The sequence below is a fragment of the Pyrus communis genome, chromosome 4, assembly GCF_041283825.1.
Source record: "Pyrus communis isolate YQ-2024b chromosome 4, ASM4128382v1, whole genome shotgun sequence".
NCBI classification, from domain to species: domain Eukaryota; kingdom Viridiplantae; phylum Streptophyta; class Magnoliopsida; order Rosales; family Rosaceae; genus Pyrus; species Pyrus communis.
In genome coordinates this window covers 15,721,860-15,735,622 of record NC_142568.1, presented here as the reverse complement: position 1 = coordinate 15,735,622, position 13,763 = coordinate 15,721,860, and the positions used below count along the sequence as shown (strand labels likewise).

At 37.9% G+C, this 13,763-nt stretch overlaps 2 protein-coding genes across 7 annotated transcripts; both read right to left on the bottom strand.

The window, feature by feature from the left end:
- Positions 1-823: 823 nt before the first annotated feature.
- LOC137709355 (topless-related protein 1) lies at positions 824-3,735 on the bottom strand. 6 transcript variants are annotated; one of them, XR_015961664.1, is made up of 8 exons: positions 3,418-3,735; positions 2,851-2,947; positions 2,513-2,739; positions 2,336-2,397; positions 2,047-2,201; positions 1,762-1,856; positions 1,331-1,396; positions 824-1,235 (listed from the first exon to the last, which is right to left on the bottom strand). XR_015961664.1 is itself a non-coding variant. In XM_088692609.1 (6 exons), the coding sequence occupies exons 3-6, from the start codon at positions 2,647-2,649 to the stop codon at positions 1,209-1,211; spliced, it is 345 nt and encodes a 114-aa protein (XP_088548735.1). In that variant the 5' UTR covers positions 2,650-2,739; positions 2,851-2,947; positions 3,418-3,734; the 3' UTR covers positions 825-1,208. The 6 variants fall into 6 exon arrangements, 1 of the variants encoding a protein (XP_088548735.1); XR_015961660.1 differs by having other exon boundaries at positions 825-1,235; positions 1,742-1,856; positions 3,418-3,734; XR_015961661.1 differs by having other exon boundaries at positions 825-1,235; positions 1,742-1,856; positions 2,047-2,162; positions 3,418-3,734.
- Positions 3,736-8,179: 4,444 nt separating this feature from the next.
- On the bottom strand, positions 8,180-11,811 carry LOC137722023 (uncharacterized). Its single transcript, XM_068461028.2, has 3 exons — positions 11,085-11,811; positions 10,095-10,262; positions 8,180-10,000 (listed from the first exon to the last, which is right to left on the bottom strand). Exons 1-3 carry the CDS (start codon positions 11,673-11,675, stop codon positions 8,315-8,317), a joined length of 2,445 nt encoding a protein of 814 aa, XP_068317129.2. The 5' UTR covers positions 11,676-11,811; the 3' UTR covers positions 8,180-8,314.
- Between the last annotated feature and the right edge of the window lie 1,952 nt (positions 11,812-13,763).

Here is a 13,763-nt window from a genome sequence, read left to right as displayed (position 1 = left end):
AGAAATCTGATTTAGTCAGTGATCTCAATTGCATGTATATCTGAACGACCATGCTTGTTAGTCAGTCATGTTATAGGATGTATTTAACACTTACCAAGCGATTCTAAAACAACATCCTACATACATATTATGTTGTCAAACTATGAATCAAGACAAAACTTTCCTACTTTGGTAATGTAATCTCCTAGTCTAGTTACGATTTGGTTCCTGTATTTTGACTTGAAAACAATTTTGGTCCCTTAGAAGTTGCCAATGGCTCCTGAATTGTAACTGGAAAAAAACTCAACACAGCTATGAAAAATTAAAACTCGAGGCACCAAAGCGTGAAAAAAAAGAAACCAAAATAGTTAAATTTACCCTTTTATATCATACATACCATTAAAAATTTGTTTAGAGATAAAAATGGTAGTCATAGTAAAGAATCCAACTTGACCAAAGAAAGTGGATTTCCTCACTTTCTAGTGCTAACTAGCAAGCTTGCCCGCGCGGTGCTGCGGGTTTTGAAACTGTATAAAACATGTAGAAAGAGGCAAAAAGGTAGGTGTTATTCATTTGATCTCACAAAGACTGATATTATTGCAACACATTCCAACTGGAATTTAAAAAAAAAACATAAACCTTTACTTTCTATGAACTATCACCAGAATTCTTCTCTGAACAATCATCAAGGGAACATCCTTTCTACTTTTTTCATAACTTCCTAAGAAAGATTAGGATTCAACAATCATCAAACGAACATCCTTCAGATGATACAAATATTTAAGCATGAGCACGCACCTCAAAAGAAAGGCAGAAGCTTGATGCAGGCCCATAAATCAAAAGAAAGTAGAAATCAGAAAAAAAAAAATGCTAAAAAGCAATGTGAGTCACAAAATATATGAAACCTAGATCAAACTTCTTGATAAAACCTAAGAATAACTCCACAAATTTCTGAGTTGTAAAAAAAAATTCAGAATCCCAGATCAAATTTCTTGATAAACTTTAAAAACCCCAATTCAGATGAGGAAAATACATGAGGGACTAATTTTAGCCATATTAGTTGTTTGCATTAGGTTTTGAGAAACTCAAGTACGGAACAGAAAATGAAATCAGATAAGTAATGTTATATTCAAAAGATGAACACTAAACGTGTGATAAAGATGACAATGAAATTGAATTACGGGTTCTTACCGTGCCCTTTGTGAAGTGTCCTTAGTTGAGCAAAATATTCAGATATTTTCCTGATAGGCTTCCACCTAAAAAGGTAAAAGCAGAACATCAAAAATCATGCAAGCGTCCCTGTAGAACCTTTCCAACCTGATGAAAAATAAGGGAAGAGATCAAGACTGACCTGCTCAGCTAAAAACTTGATTTCAACAAAATCTATTAATTGCACATCTTTGTTCTTCTTAGCAACCTGTTAGTTGTAAATTCAAGGATGAACATAGTATAGTAAGACTGTTAATTCACAACACGAACCAATTGATGGTACAAAATATAATCACCTAAGCCTAATCATCTTATATTAAAAAGACATCATACAATAACAATGAATGTTTTACAGTGTGCAAGTGAAGCAGCTTTCATTTGCTAATTTCTTAAGTCATAATGCAAGCTCGATTGCTGGATAAAAAAAAAATAGGGACCAAGAAGACATCAAATCCAATGCAGACAGCAGATAAAATTGAACCCAAAAGGCAAAAGCCTTCTCTAACAAATAGATACATATAAAGAGTCATTTGGGATATAGATATTGGTGGACCTGGAAGAATAGAGACGCACTGAGTAGGAGAGAACAAAGAGAGATAGTGGAATTTTGGAGGAATACCGGATGACGATGAACTGTGTAGCCATAGCTGTTGGTGGCGGTGATTCCGCTGCGAGAGACAGTTCGAAAAAAGGTAATCAATAAATCTTACAGAACTGTAATAATTCAGTCATGAGCTTCAAATCATTGACATTTCAATTATAAGGATTCATAATTTAAATTTTAAGATAGAATTAACGGTTTACAAAATTAGAAAGGTTCAAAGCCATTAACAATTATGTAACTCAGACTCTTCATACCTAGACTTTGCTCACTACAATCTCTATTTTAATCTTAGCGGCAAAGTTCTCTTCATATCTCATTACTTCACTCTTCTTTCTTCTTCATTACCAAAATCATTTTCTTCATGTACTATCTAATCTATTCAGATTCTCCTCAGACAACAAATTGATAGCTGGGAATAAAGAAGAAAACATGCATCAATAAAATTTCGAATTTTTAACCACCTCTAATTTATAATTAATCTAAGTAAATACACAGCAACCACAACAATAAGAACTTTCAAATAGAAAAGTATCTATTAACTACCATGCAGAGGATCTTCCTAGATCCAACTTCCCACAGCCCTATGTCCCCCACATTGGTACCAACTGAAGCATATACAGAGAACAATCAACAGTCAATTATGAGCAGCAAGCATCTAGGGAAAAATTGTAGAGCCAAAGGTATACAAATAAATATAAGTAACTACTTAAAAAATACAACCCAAGAAGTAGAGTCTGCTGTGAAGGATGAAAATCCATGCTCATGGGAATTGAGCCCTGATTCAAAGTCCGTGTGACATTCTTAGGCAAGTCATCAGGTGCATTCAAAGCTTGCCCTGGACATGTTACTGGCCACATGTTAACAGGGAGATTAATCCTAATCCCTGATTTCTTGGTATTCCTGTACAAACTAATTATGGCCTGATTTTTTTAAAATCATTCCATAAGCTGCAACCACAACACAACCACATCAATAAGAACTTTCATGAGCTGAATCTAAGCTTGCAAAAAGCATTCCATGAGCTGCAAAACGCAAATGCAACTGACTACTATGCATACCTTTGAATTTTTCAGATGCTTCTTCGGATATAGTTCATTGGAATCCAATGTAGGTGGTGGTGCTAAAAGCATACATGTTCTTTGCTTCTTCCAATTTCTACATAAACACAAATTAACAGATTAATCTCCCAATTACAATACGTAGCATGAAATAACAAAAACAACCAATATAATCTGGTGCATTAAATGCTTTGCCCTCCCTCATTTTATACATCGTGGGAAAATATCAAACCCAAACAAAAGTCCTCTGAAACTCCGATTTCAATATAACCAAACACAAACAAAATACCAACTCAACTCTGATTATAAAAAAACTAAATTAAACTATAAATTGAAACTTTCAATAGAACAATCCCAGAATTTTAAATTACTTACGTTGAGAACAAAGGGTTTTGCAACCTACAAACAAACATCCAAAATTTGAAACACCTACGAACCCAAAATCACAAAAACACCAAAACTGAAACACGGAATCACATTTTCTCATCTACCGAGCAAAAAATTACGAATCCAAAACTAAAATATAAAAAAAAATCCCAAAAACTTAGTGCTGCATGAAGTCCGTACCTTGGATTTTGAGGAAAGGAATATGGGTTTCGACAGATCGGCAACGTTTGAGAGCGAGAGAGACTGAACGCTTGAGAGTGAGAGAGGCGAGTTTGAGAACGGCGGAAGCAGAAATTTGAGAAAGAGAGAGAGGGAACGGATGAAAAAACCATGAAGATGCACTGGAAGTGGAAGGTCCAGCGATATGATGAACGGACGCAGGACTAGAGAGTTCCAGAGGCATCCACAAAGCGGAATCGAAATCGTCAATCGTGTTGCAGAGCACAGTTTTTCCTTTTTGGATTTCGTTTCTGAGGGAGTCGAGAGACTTCTATTGGCAATCCAGTGTCAAAACCGTCATTTTACTGTGTAATTGACAAAAACAGTAAGACTTAAAGAACAACTGAAGGGCAAAATTGGAACAACACTGGTCATCCACAGTACCAACCCTACGGGTTTTAGTATATATGATATATTTACCGTGCTTGAGACTACAAAAGCTTTATAAAAGCAGTTGCTTCTTTTTTAATTTGTCCATCAAAAATATTGCAACTGCAGATCCTGGGAATTTAAAAAAAAATTCCAAGCAAGAGATAAAATGTGATAGTTGTGGTTAAGGAGAAAATCACCATGTTCACCTTAATTTTTTTTAGAAGAACCCTCTTCACCTTAGTTTCACCCACAACCTTCCAAGGCTTCCATTCTTCTCGGCCCAGGTTGGAAACAACCTTGATTCACCTTCCTTGTCCCCAATCTTCAACATGCATACAGAAAATGGAATTAAAATTTAAAATCTAGAATTGATAAAAAAAAAAAATCACTTACACTAGGGAACACCCATGAGGAGAGGATCATTTTTACCTCTTGATTGAGGTCCAATTCAGGCAGACTTTGCTGGAAATTGGCCGGAATACCTATGGTCACCGTTTCTTAGATCTGAAATTGAGAAAATTCGGCTACAAATTTGGAGAAACTAACTTGAGGGTTGGAAAGAGGAAGGGAAGAGGATTCTGAAGGTATAGTTTGACGCTTGTTGGTGACGGGAGGACGGAGCCTCTGCTGCATGAAAGAGAAGAGTATACGGGAGGGAGGAGAGAGAGAATGAAAGGGGAAGCAAGCGGAGGGAATGAAGGGGAGGAGTTGGACTTTTGTGAAGGGGAGAGAGGTTTAATGGTTTTTTTTTATTTGTTTTATTGGTGTTCAATAAATTGTATTGGTGCCCAGTTAATCACAAATGCACAAAAAAGTATTTTTAAGAAATAAAGTTAGTTAACAGACACCAATATTGGTGGCTGATTTTTTTAGGCCACTGATATCAGTGGCATCTCACTGTAAAGCCACCAAATAATAGTAAGAGTAGCAACTTTATATCTATGACCACCAATTGCAAAGGGTGGGCAAAAAATGGTGTGTAATGGGCATAATTCTAGTAGTGCATCCTTATAAGAGTAGAGGAGAATATGCAAGGGCTGAGATATTTGCTCCATGCTCAAAACACCACGTTGCAGAAGAAACATGATGACACCCTTAAACAAGTTTTCTAAACCAGATAAAAGGTGGAAGAAGAGGTTAAAAGGGCAAAAGTGGTGGAAGATTACATATTTGGTGAAAACCGACAATCCTTTACACTGACCGCATAGGCCACAACCGAGCATCGTACGGATTTGGAAGTAATAGGAGAAGAAGCCCGGGAGGAAATCGATCGCGGAGACCAAAGACCAGGCCGAGTAGCACAAGATAGGTTTATAGAAGAAGAACGACATGGGGAAGAAGTTGAATCTTCAACAAACATTGATCCCTCTGAACATTAAGAATGCATTCAAAGAAATGATGACAAATGAGATGAAGAGTGTGTGGGACCACCTCGGAGTCACGGAGAATAGCAAGAAGCGAAAGGGCTATGATTGCATCGAGGACAAGAGCCCTCTTGTCGGCGCCCACGGTAGGAGACACCAAATTATTAAAGATGCAGAGGTACGAAGGGTTGACCGATCCCTTCGATCATCTGGATAATTGTAATTTTATTTATGCAGTAGAGGGCCGAGCATGCAATGAGGCTGCCAAGCAAAGAGAAGTGAGTCTAAGCCTTCGATGAAATACCAGTCCATAACCCTAAACCCCCTGGTATTTAAGCCCTAAAACCACTATAAACCTCCTAAGAACCATTTTTGTTAACCTTACCATCTTTTTGCGCGCGCACACAAACATTTATAATTGTATGAAAATTAAACTTCTTTGAACTATTTTCAAGGATGATAGGTAGATTAAATTTATTTATTTTCGTATATTCTACCTCCATCACAAATCAAATGTATTTAAACAACCTATGGTGTAGATATCATATATGATGACATATAAATTTTCTTTTACGTATCTTTTTAAAAAAGATTAAATCTTCGAATTTTCAAATTGAAAACACTCAGTATTACTGTCACATCACGGCCCAAGGGGACCACTTCTCGGGCTCACTCCACCACCGTAGCACGATATTGTCCACTTTAGGCCCCAACCACGCCCTCACGGTTTTGTTTCTGGGAACTCACACGAGAACTTCCCAATGGGTCACCCACCCTGGGAGTGCACTTGTGCGCTAATCGCTTAACTTCGGAGTTCCCATGGAACCCGAAGCCAGTGAGCTCCCAAAAGGCCTCGTGCTAGGTAGGGATGGAAATATATATATATATATATATATATATATATATATATATATAAGGATCACTCCCCTTGGCGATGTGGGATGTCACAATGAACAAAAAGTGTGAGTGGGCAAAAACAAAGCTTTTCAAAATCATTTCATTAACAAAAGTTCTAACCCCTCGCCATAAAACTTGTATAGTTCCCAGAAAATAAAACATGCACATTTATCGAAAACATTCTCAGAAATATGCCATGTCGAATGCCTCCACATAAAATGTAATTAAACCAGGTAATGTCAATCAATGCAAATAACATGTCAGCAAGAGTCACCTAACTTGACTTATACGGCTAAATCTAGAGCGCAAATCCCCAACTCATTAACTATACTTGCACACAAGTCGGAACCACCTAAAGTGGTCTGTACGACAGGACTGGGTGTAAATAAATATGCTCAAATGCTACGATCACATGAAGACTGGGCGAATAATCACGGGTCATCTACAAGTCGGAACCACCTATAGTGGTCTGTACGACAGGACTATCACATCCTGGCCCGGGGAGGGGGGGACCACTTCCCGGGCCCGCTCCACCACCGTAGCACGATATTGTCCGTTTTGGGCCCCGACCACGCCCTCACGGTTTTGTTTCTAGGAACTCACACGAGAACTTTCCAATGAGTCACCCATCATGGGAGTGCTCTCGTGCGCTACTCGCTTAACTTCAGAGTTCCCATGGAACCCGAAGCTAGTGAGCTCCCAAAATGTCTCGTGCTAGGTAAGGATGGGAATATACATATAAGGATCACTCCCCTGGGCGATGTGGGATGTCACAATCCACCCCGCTTAGGGGCCCAACGTCCTTGTCGACACACCACGACCAAGGTTAGGCTCTGATACCAAATTGTCACATCCCGGCCCGGGGGGACCACTTCCCGAGCCCGCTCCACCACCGTAGCACGATATTGTCCGCTTTGGGCCCCAACCACGCCCTCACGGTTTTGTTTCTAGCTAGGAACTCACACGAGAACTTCCCAATGGGTCACCCATCCTGGGAGTGCTTTCATGCACTACTCGCTTAACTTCGGAGTTCTCATGGAACCCGAAGCCAGTGAGCTCCCAAAAAGCCTCATGCTAGGTAGGGATGAGAATATACATATAAGGATCACTCCCCTAAATGATGTGGGATGTCACAATTACGATCTTCCTCTACACTTGGAAGTGAGAGGTCGTAGATTCGAATCTCATGAATGGCAAATTCGATGCCAAATTAGGCTGCTCATTGTGTGGTTTAGCCGAACTCCCTCTCCCCTTAGTGTAAAAATATCAATGTACTAAAAAAAATTCAAATTGAAAATGTGGATAAAGATGCATAAATCAATAAGTTTAATTAAAAATAATAATTGGAGTAAAAAAATACACTTGACTAAATTCAATAATAAATCAAATTTTTTTTTTAATTTAAAATTTTATAATTTGCAGTTAGCTATTTATATAGAATTTTAAATAAGACTCATAGTGATTTGAAAAAAAAAAACATATATATATATATATAAATATATGTTTTTTTTTTTTTTTTTTAACAAAATCATGGTTTGCCATGTAAAAAGTTTGCGCACATATAATAAGAAATATAGTGTATACATATATAATGATGTATACATTCATCAAATCAACGAAGACAATGTACCACAAAAAATTGGTAGATTCTTTATCAAACACAGAAAACCTAAGTACATTCTCTAAAAAAACAAAAAAAAAAAACAAAAAAGAACCAAATAACATGGGTACATTCACCGAATAAACCTCACATGAATACATTCTCAAATCAATCAAAAAAAAAAAAAAAATACCCATATTCATAGTGCCCATGAGAGTATGTGCAAGCTATCCATAATCCTCATAAAAGATGGATAAAAACGTAACTAAGGTGATCTTCTAGAAAATGGGTACATTGTACAACGAAATACTAATGATACAATCATTCATGTATAGCAATGAAAACTAATCTGACCTAAACTACCGATCGTAGATGGAGAAAGAGAAACACGTTGCACAAGCCAAATAAAGAAAAACAAGTTGCACGAGCCAAGTAAACTAGGCCCATATCTACAATTGTTCATGGCATTTAAATTTGCTGAACTTTGATCTAAGTGGGAAAGCATATATATTAGAAGTTGGAAGCAAGATCCTTTCTGTAATTAAATAATTAAAAACCTCTAACTAATAATTAAACTTAGTAGCTAGGAAGTCAAAGGTTTTAGTATATTAAAGTATGTGTGTATTCATACTATTACATGGCTTGAAGGGTCTTCCAATTTGATAAGTTCTTGAAACTCTTTCTCCATCTCTTTTACTTCCCTCAGCAGACTGCTGATGCAAAACCCTAATCCACCCAAACAAACAGTTACTTGCCCTCTAAGCTTCTGATGATCCTCTATTAATCCAGTCATGGTGGCAGTTTTGTTGGATAATTCATTGGAATTTTGAAGAAAAGAATCTACAATGCGTTCAGTCTCTTCCTTCTCTGAATCCAAAACCCTAGAACCATTTTCTCTTGCTGATAATGTTCCCGACTCAATGTCATGTTTGTCATGAACTGCAAGAGACTTCTTGGAAGCCAGCTCTTGGAGGCATTGCAGAGAATTCCCAATTTTTTTCTTGAAAATTTCCAAATCTTTCTCGATGCCCTTCATGGGTTTTTGGAGTTCTTCCGAATCAGGTTTGAAGCGCTGTAATAAGAGTGATAGAGATTCTATTATGTTGGACATGATACTCAAAAGATTCCCCGTGTTAGATAAAGATCTCCGGAGCTTGCCATAACAGGCACCATTGAAAGGGATGAACCAGAAATTAGGCTCCAGCTGAGCTTCTTCAATGAACTTCTCTAACTTGTTGACATGGGATTTTAACTTGTTCTGATTCTGTCTCAACTTGGGACCAACTAAAGTGATTTGGTTTTCGAAAAGAACTAAATCTTTGATGCATTCTTGAAGGGATCCTAGTCCAAGTGAAAGTTTGAGTTTTGCCAGAGTTGGTGCTCTTGCAGGGGATATGAGAATCTCTATGGTGATGAAACTGATCAATCCAATGACAGCCTCTGTGATTCTAGCAATCGCAAAATCGAGTGGAGGGCCATAATGTTTCCTGCCGAGTATTAGTAGTGCCCCTACAGCTGCTGATATTCCGCCAGCTTGACCATACATCCTGCTGTGCCACAGAAAGCTTGTGAAAACTAACCAAGGTAGAAGAGGTAAGAACCTCAAGTCCTCGACTTTCTTGAATATGAAGCAACACAAGATCCCGTAGATTGACCCCATTGCCGTAGATTGCGCTCGAGCATTTGCGAGAGTGAATGTTGCTTGTCTTCCCCTGACAAAACTTATTGCAATTGTGAGTCCTGCCCAATATGCCTCTCTCTTGTTAAACAGCAAACCCAGCTGCACTGCAAGGCCTAATGAAAGTGAACACTTAAGTGCAAATCGTAGACTTGTTCTGCTTGGTATAATGCACAGAAGTCTACCGCTCCATTTGGTACAACAGTTGCTTTGATCTTGTGAACCGCTTGAGCTTTTGATGCCAGGGCACTCATGCTTGCATTCTTCAACAGCCTCGGTATTTTCTTGGAGAATTTTTAGACAATCAATGAAAAAGTAAGCCAATAAATCTTCAGGAAATATGGTTTCAAGGGACCAGAAGGCCTCATCCAAAGATCTTTCCTTTTTGTTTCTTGTGTAGAAGGGTGCAAAGCGCTCAAGTTGCTCAAGCTTGTCATGTATTTGCCTTTTCATGTCGTGTAAAGCGTCCGTTTGCAGTTTCTTAATCATGGCCACAGGAAAGGAAGGGTATGAAGTTGCTGCCATTGCAATCCCTCTCAAGGGTATTTCAACTTCCTGCAATTTTTCTCGAACAGAAAAGCTACTACGGTTGAGGATACTTCTGATTGTTGGTCTCTCCCACAGTAAGGCGTCCTGTCCAAAAGGAAACCACATTGGTTAAAATCACAATGTAAGCAGCGAAAACCCGAGCAGAGGATCCAAACTCTTGTACAGAAGGTAGTTTTACCTGTTTATGTTCGATCCTTCGAAGGAGCTTTTCTCCTGCTTCAGCCAAGGGCTTGGCCTGTAAAATAAAGTCAAGTGCAGCAGAGCTGTCCCGAGACAAGATTGCATTTAAATACAAGTCGAACCTTTTCCTAGCATTCTCGGCATATTTTTGGCACATTTGTCTCACCTGTAAATGTTACAAGCATTGCCGTTAGGCTCATCGTGACATGCTCGGGATTTTGGGGCGTGACAAGAAATAAAACAACTTGAAGGTTATATATCGCTCAATATGCGTATTTATTCTTCGTAAACATCATATATCGATTTCAACTCTTACCGAAATTTTAGTAAAACTAATGTTGTTGAAATCTCGAATTTGGACGGTGTAAGTTGCTAGAAAAAGAATGGAATTACGCGGCGGATGTGAAGTTGAAGATGAAGCCATTAAGGAATATAGAATAGATTGATTTTCAGGCAACAGTGCAAAGAATATTAGGATCTATTCCTCCACTGACCCTTCTTTTTTGGGTGTATTTTCAATTTTTTTTAAATCAAAATAGATGATTAGGCGATCACTGCCATAATATTATTTTCACTTTTTTTTGTTTTTTTTTGAGGAAAATATTATTTTCACTTAAAACTTTTCAATTTTTAACTAAATTTTAACTCAGTTCATTCACAAGTTCTGTTAAAAATTTGTATAGAAAAACCGAAAGATTACAGGAACCACATGACTTGAATCATCGTAAAATTTATAAGGGTACGATATTCTAAACTACTCTAATCTACGACAAGGGAGTTTCGAACTTAGATGCAAGGATGCACTGGCCTAACCTACATGAATCATCATGAAGTTTTAACTGTGAAAACTTTGTCGACAAAAAAAACTGTGAAAACTTCTCACCATCGTTTACAAGAATTTTAGGATCCATACAAAATGATGCAGACATATGGAAGACAAACAACACATGTTATAAATGTATACATATATAGCTAGATGTATATATACCTCGTCGTAGGCAAGGTAAGGAGACAACACAGCCGCCAGAGATGCCTTTTGATAGAAAAACAAGTTGGGAAACAACATAGCCCCAACAGATGCCGAGGCTCCAAGCATAGTACTCAATGACACCTGAATCGGGTGCATAAGTACCAACTCACCAGCTTCTGCGCAATGAATGGCAGTGCCTACATACACAATCACAATCTGCCCGAACGCAATCCGCTTAGACATCAAGTGGGTTGCTCCCGGCAGTGCCACAACAAAAGCGCACAAAGCCACTACAAGGGATGATACAAAGTAACTGAAGTGAGCCGGGCCTATTAGCTGGAGGCTCAGGATTGAAAGGATCAACACCTGAATACAAGCGTAAAGCGCATGCCAGAAGCCTCTCAGTGCCTCCCCCAGCGTCGCATCTGAGACGATGAGGATTGTGGTGAGGTAAGAGTATGCAGGGTAGGCAACTAAACGCCTGAGAGGCTGTGGACCGTAGAGGGTGGTGGTGTAGACTATGGTGCAGGCTAAGATGGTTCGAAACGCTGCTTGTAGCCTCAGGCACCACACGGCATAGGTCCAGCCCATCCTGGTGGCCGGAACCATTATCCGAAGTGTTGGGAGCCTCCAAGCTCACAGGTACAACTGAATGAAATGATGTGCTAGCTTAGCTAAATTCGACCCCCAAACAGTTTTACCTGTGATATGTGTTTGCTTTTAGCATGTAGTGTACAGCTAATGAAATGGTAATAGTAAAGTTTCAAGGCTTTGGTAGAAACTAAGATTTCAGATTTACCAAGATGTCAGTGTACAATATATTTATAAAGAACAAGTTCCACGATCCTGTTTGTCTTCTTTATATCTCTCGCAAAGAGGGGTTCAAAGTAGAAAAAAATCTGACTATAAAAGTACAGCTTGACTAAGATTTAGGATCATTGTTCTAAAAATTTACACCTAGGTACTAGGTGGCTTGCCATCATCCCGATTAATCCTTAGACGTTTAAAAATTAAAAAATGACCCCTAAACCTATCTAGGCACTCGCCTAGGTCGCAACTCTCATTTAGACAAAAAATATATAACTTTTATTTTGCATTTTATTTTTTAACAAATTGTAAAAGACTTGTTGAATACTTGGTTGGACACTCATTATATGTTTGTTCTCCATGTTTTCAATATTTCCTAATACTTTATAATCTATATGTCATTCTATTTTAAATTTATGTATCTCAATACAATTATATATTCTTTTATTATAAATAGATATATTATTTGATAAATTTAATTAAAATTAAAAAAAAACTGCATAGTGGCTAGGCCCTTACTCGTCGTCTGACTAATGCCTTTTAGAACCTTAGCTAGGAAGGTAGGAATCATAAAATTACGAAAAATCGACTTATGAGAGAATTAGGGATTTTAAGTTCTTAACTCTACACCCTTGGACTTTCTCCCATGTTTCTTGGGTTTGGCTTTACTAATAGTCACTATAGTCCTTTTCCCAACCTACGTTAGAAACTAGAATTCCAAACGTTGGGTTTGTCTTCAGTAATACACTCTTTCTCCCAACAAACGGTAGAAACTAAACAAACTTAGGGTTGACCTTCTTTTTTAGCATGTCTAATTCTAGCGGGTGGTGTCCCATTAAAGCTTTTTACCTGTTCAAAATGCGCAGTATCCTTTCAATAGACGATTAACATGTGATGAACTGGTTAACGTGAGAATCTCTCCCTAATCGAATCCTAGCTTTAAACAGCTGTCTCCTTGGTCGCTCTTTGAGCCCATTTCTGGAAATTGAAACTTCACTTTTCTCACACTCCATCTTATATTTAGGGTTTCTCTCTATTTCCATCTATTCCACAAAGATTAGTTCCTAACTATAGCACAATCTCTCTCTAACTTATTCAGAAGTTGGTAAAGCTGAATTACCTTTCTATGGGTAGTGTTTTAATCAAATCCCGTCTTATTTGGGAAACATGGATTGTTGAGGATCTGCAGAATGTTGGGTGGAGAAGCACTTACCCTACAAATGGGTCAGCACTATGGCAGTATTCCAAACAAATTATGTACTATTATGTGACAAGGTAAAGTATATGGCAGTGCATTATTAGTTTGAGTTTCGCTTCGGTGGCCTCCAAGTATAGGTTCTTCCTTCATATTGGGCTTACCTCGAATTTTAATTAAAAGATGATTCTCGTTCACCATTCCTTTCATTTTGCATAATGTTATTTATTTTTTGTCCTTTAATAAACAAGGGGAGAAAAGAAGTGGCCGAAATCGCTTTCCTTTTGATAAAGATAAATAAATTTAATTGAATTGCTCGTAACTGCAGCTGAATACATGTTAACAATTGTATCTTGTTAAAAATAATATAAAGATACACTTCACTAAAGGGTGGGGATTCGAACTAAGTCGAACAATGGATCAATCAGAATAATTGGTTATCGCACTCACTAACAACAAGAGTCAAATCTAAAACCTACAGCTTACGCATGAAGAAGAATACTAACTACATCATAGTGCTAAATGAGAATGTATATTGTAATTTAAAGACAAATGGTAAACTTTCGTATGTAGTAAGGAATCACGCAAACATCGCCCTCTTTGTTTCTGGACCAGAATTCTAGTCATATATTCTTATGCTCCATAAATCAATGTAAAGGACTAATTTATATTTTTTTGGTACTATGAGACTAGTC

Bases quoted from the DNA above. Each gene is read 5' to 3' on its own strand.
- LOC137709355 (XM_088692609.1), bottom strand. From the start codon at position 2,649: ATGTGGCCAGTAACATGTCCAGGGCAAGCTTTGAATGCACCTGATGAC. The intron at 1,857-2,512 runs GTTGTATTTTTT...TGTCTCTCGCAG, and splicing joins CAGCAGACTCTACTTCTTGG to CGGAATCACCGCCACCAACA. The intron at 1,236-1,330 runs GTCAGTCTTGAT...TTACCTTTTTAG, and splicing joins TCAAGTTTTTAGCTGAGCAG to GTGGAAGCCTATCAGGAAAA.
- LOC137722023 (XM_068461028.2), bottom strand. From the start codon at position 11,675: ATGGTTCCGGCCACCAGGATGGGCTGGACCTATGCCGTGTGGTGCCTG. The intron at 10,263-11,084 runs GTATATATACAT...TAACATTTACAG, and splicing joins CTTACCTTGCCTACGACGAG to GTGAGACAAATGTGCCAAAA. The intron at 10,001-10,094 runs GTAAAACTACCT...CCTTTTGGACAG, and splicing joins GAAGGATCGAACATAAACAG to GACGCCTTACTGTGGGAGAG.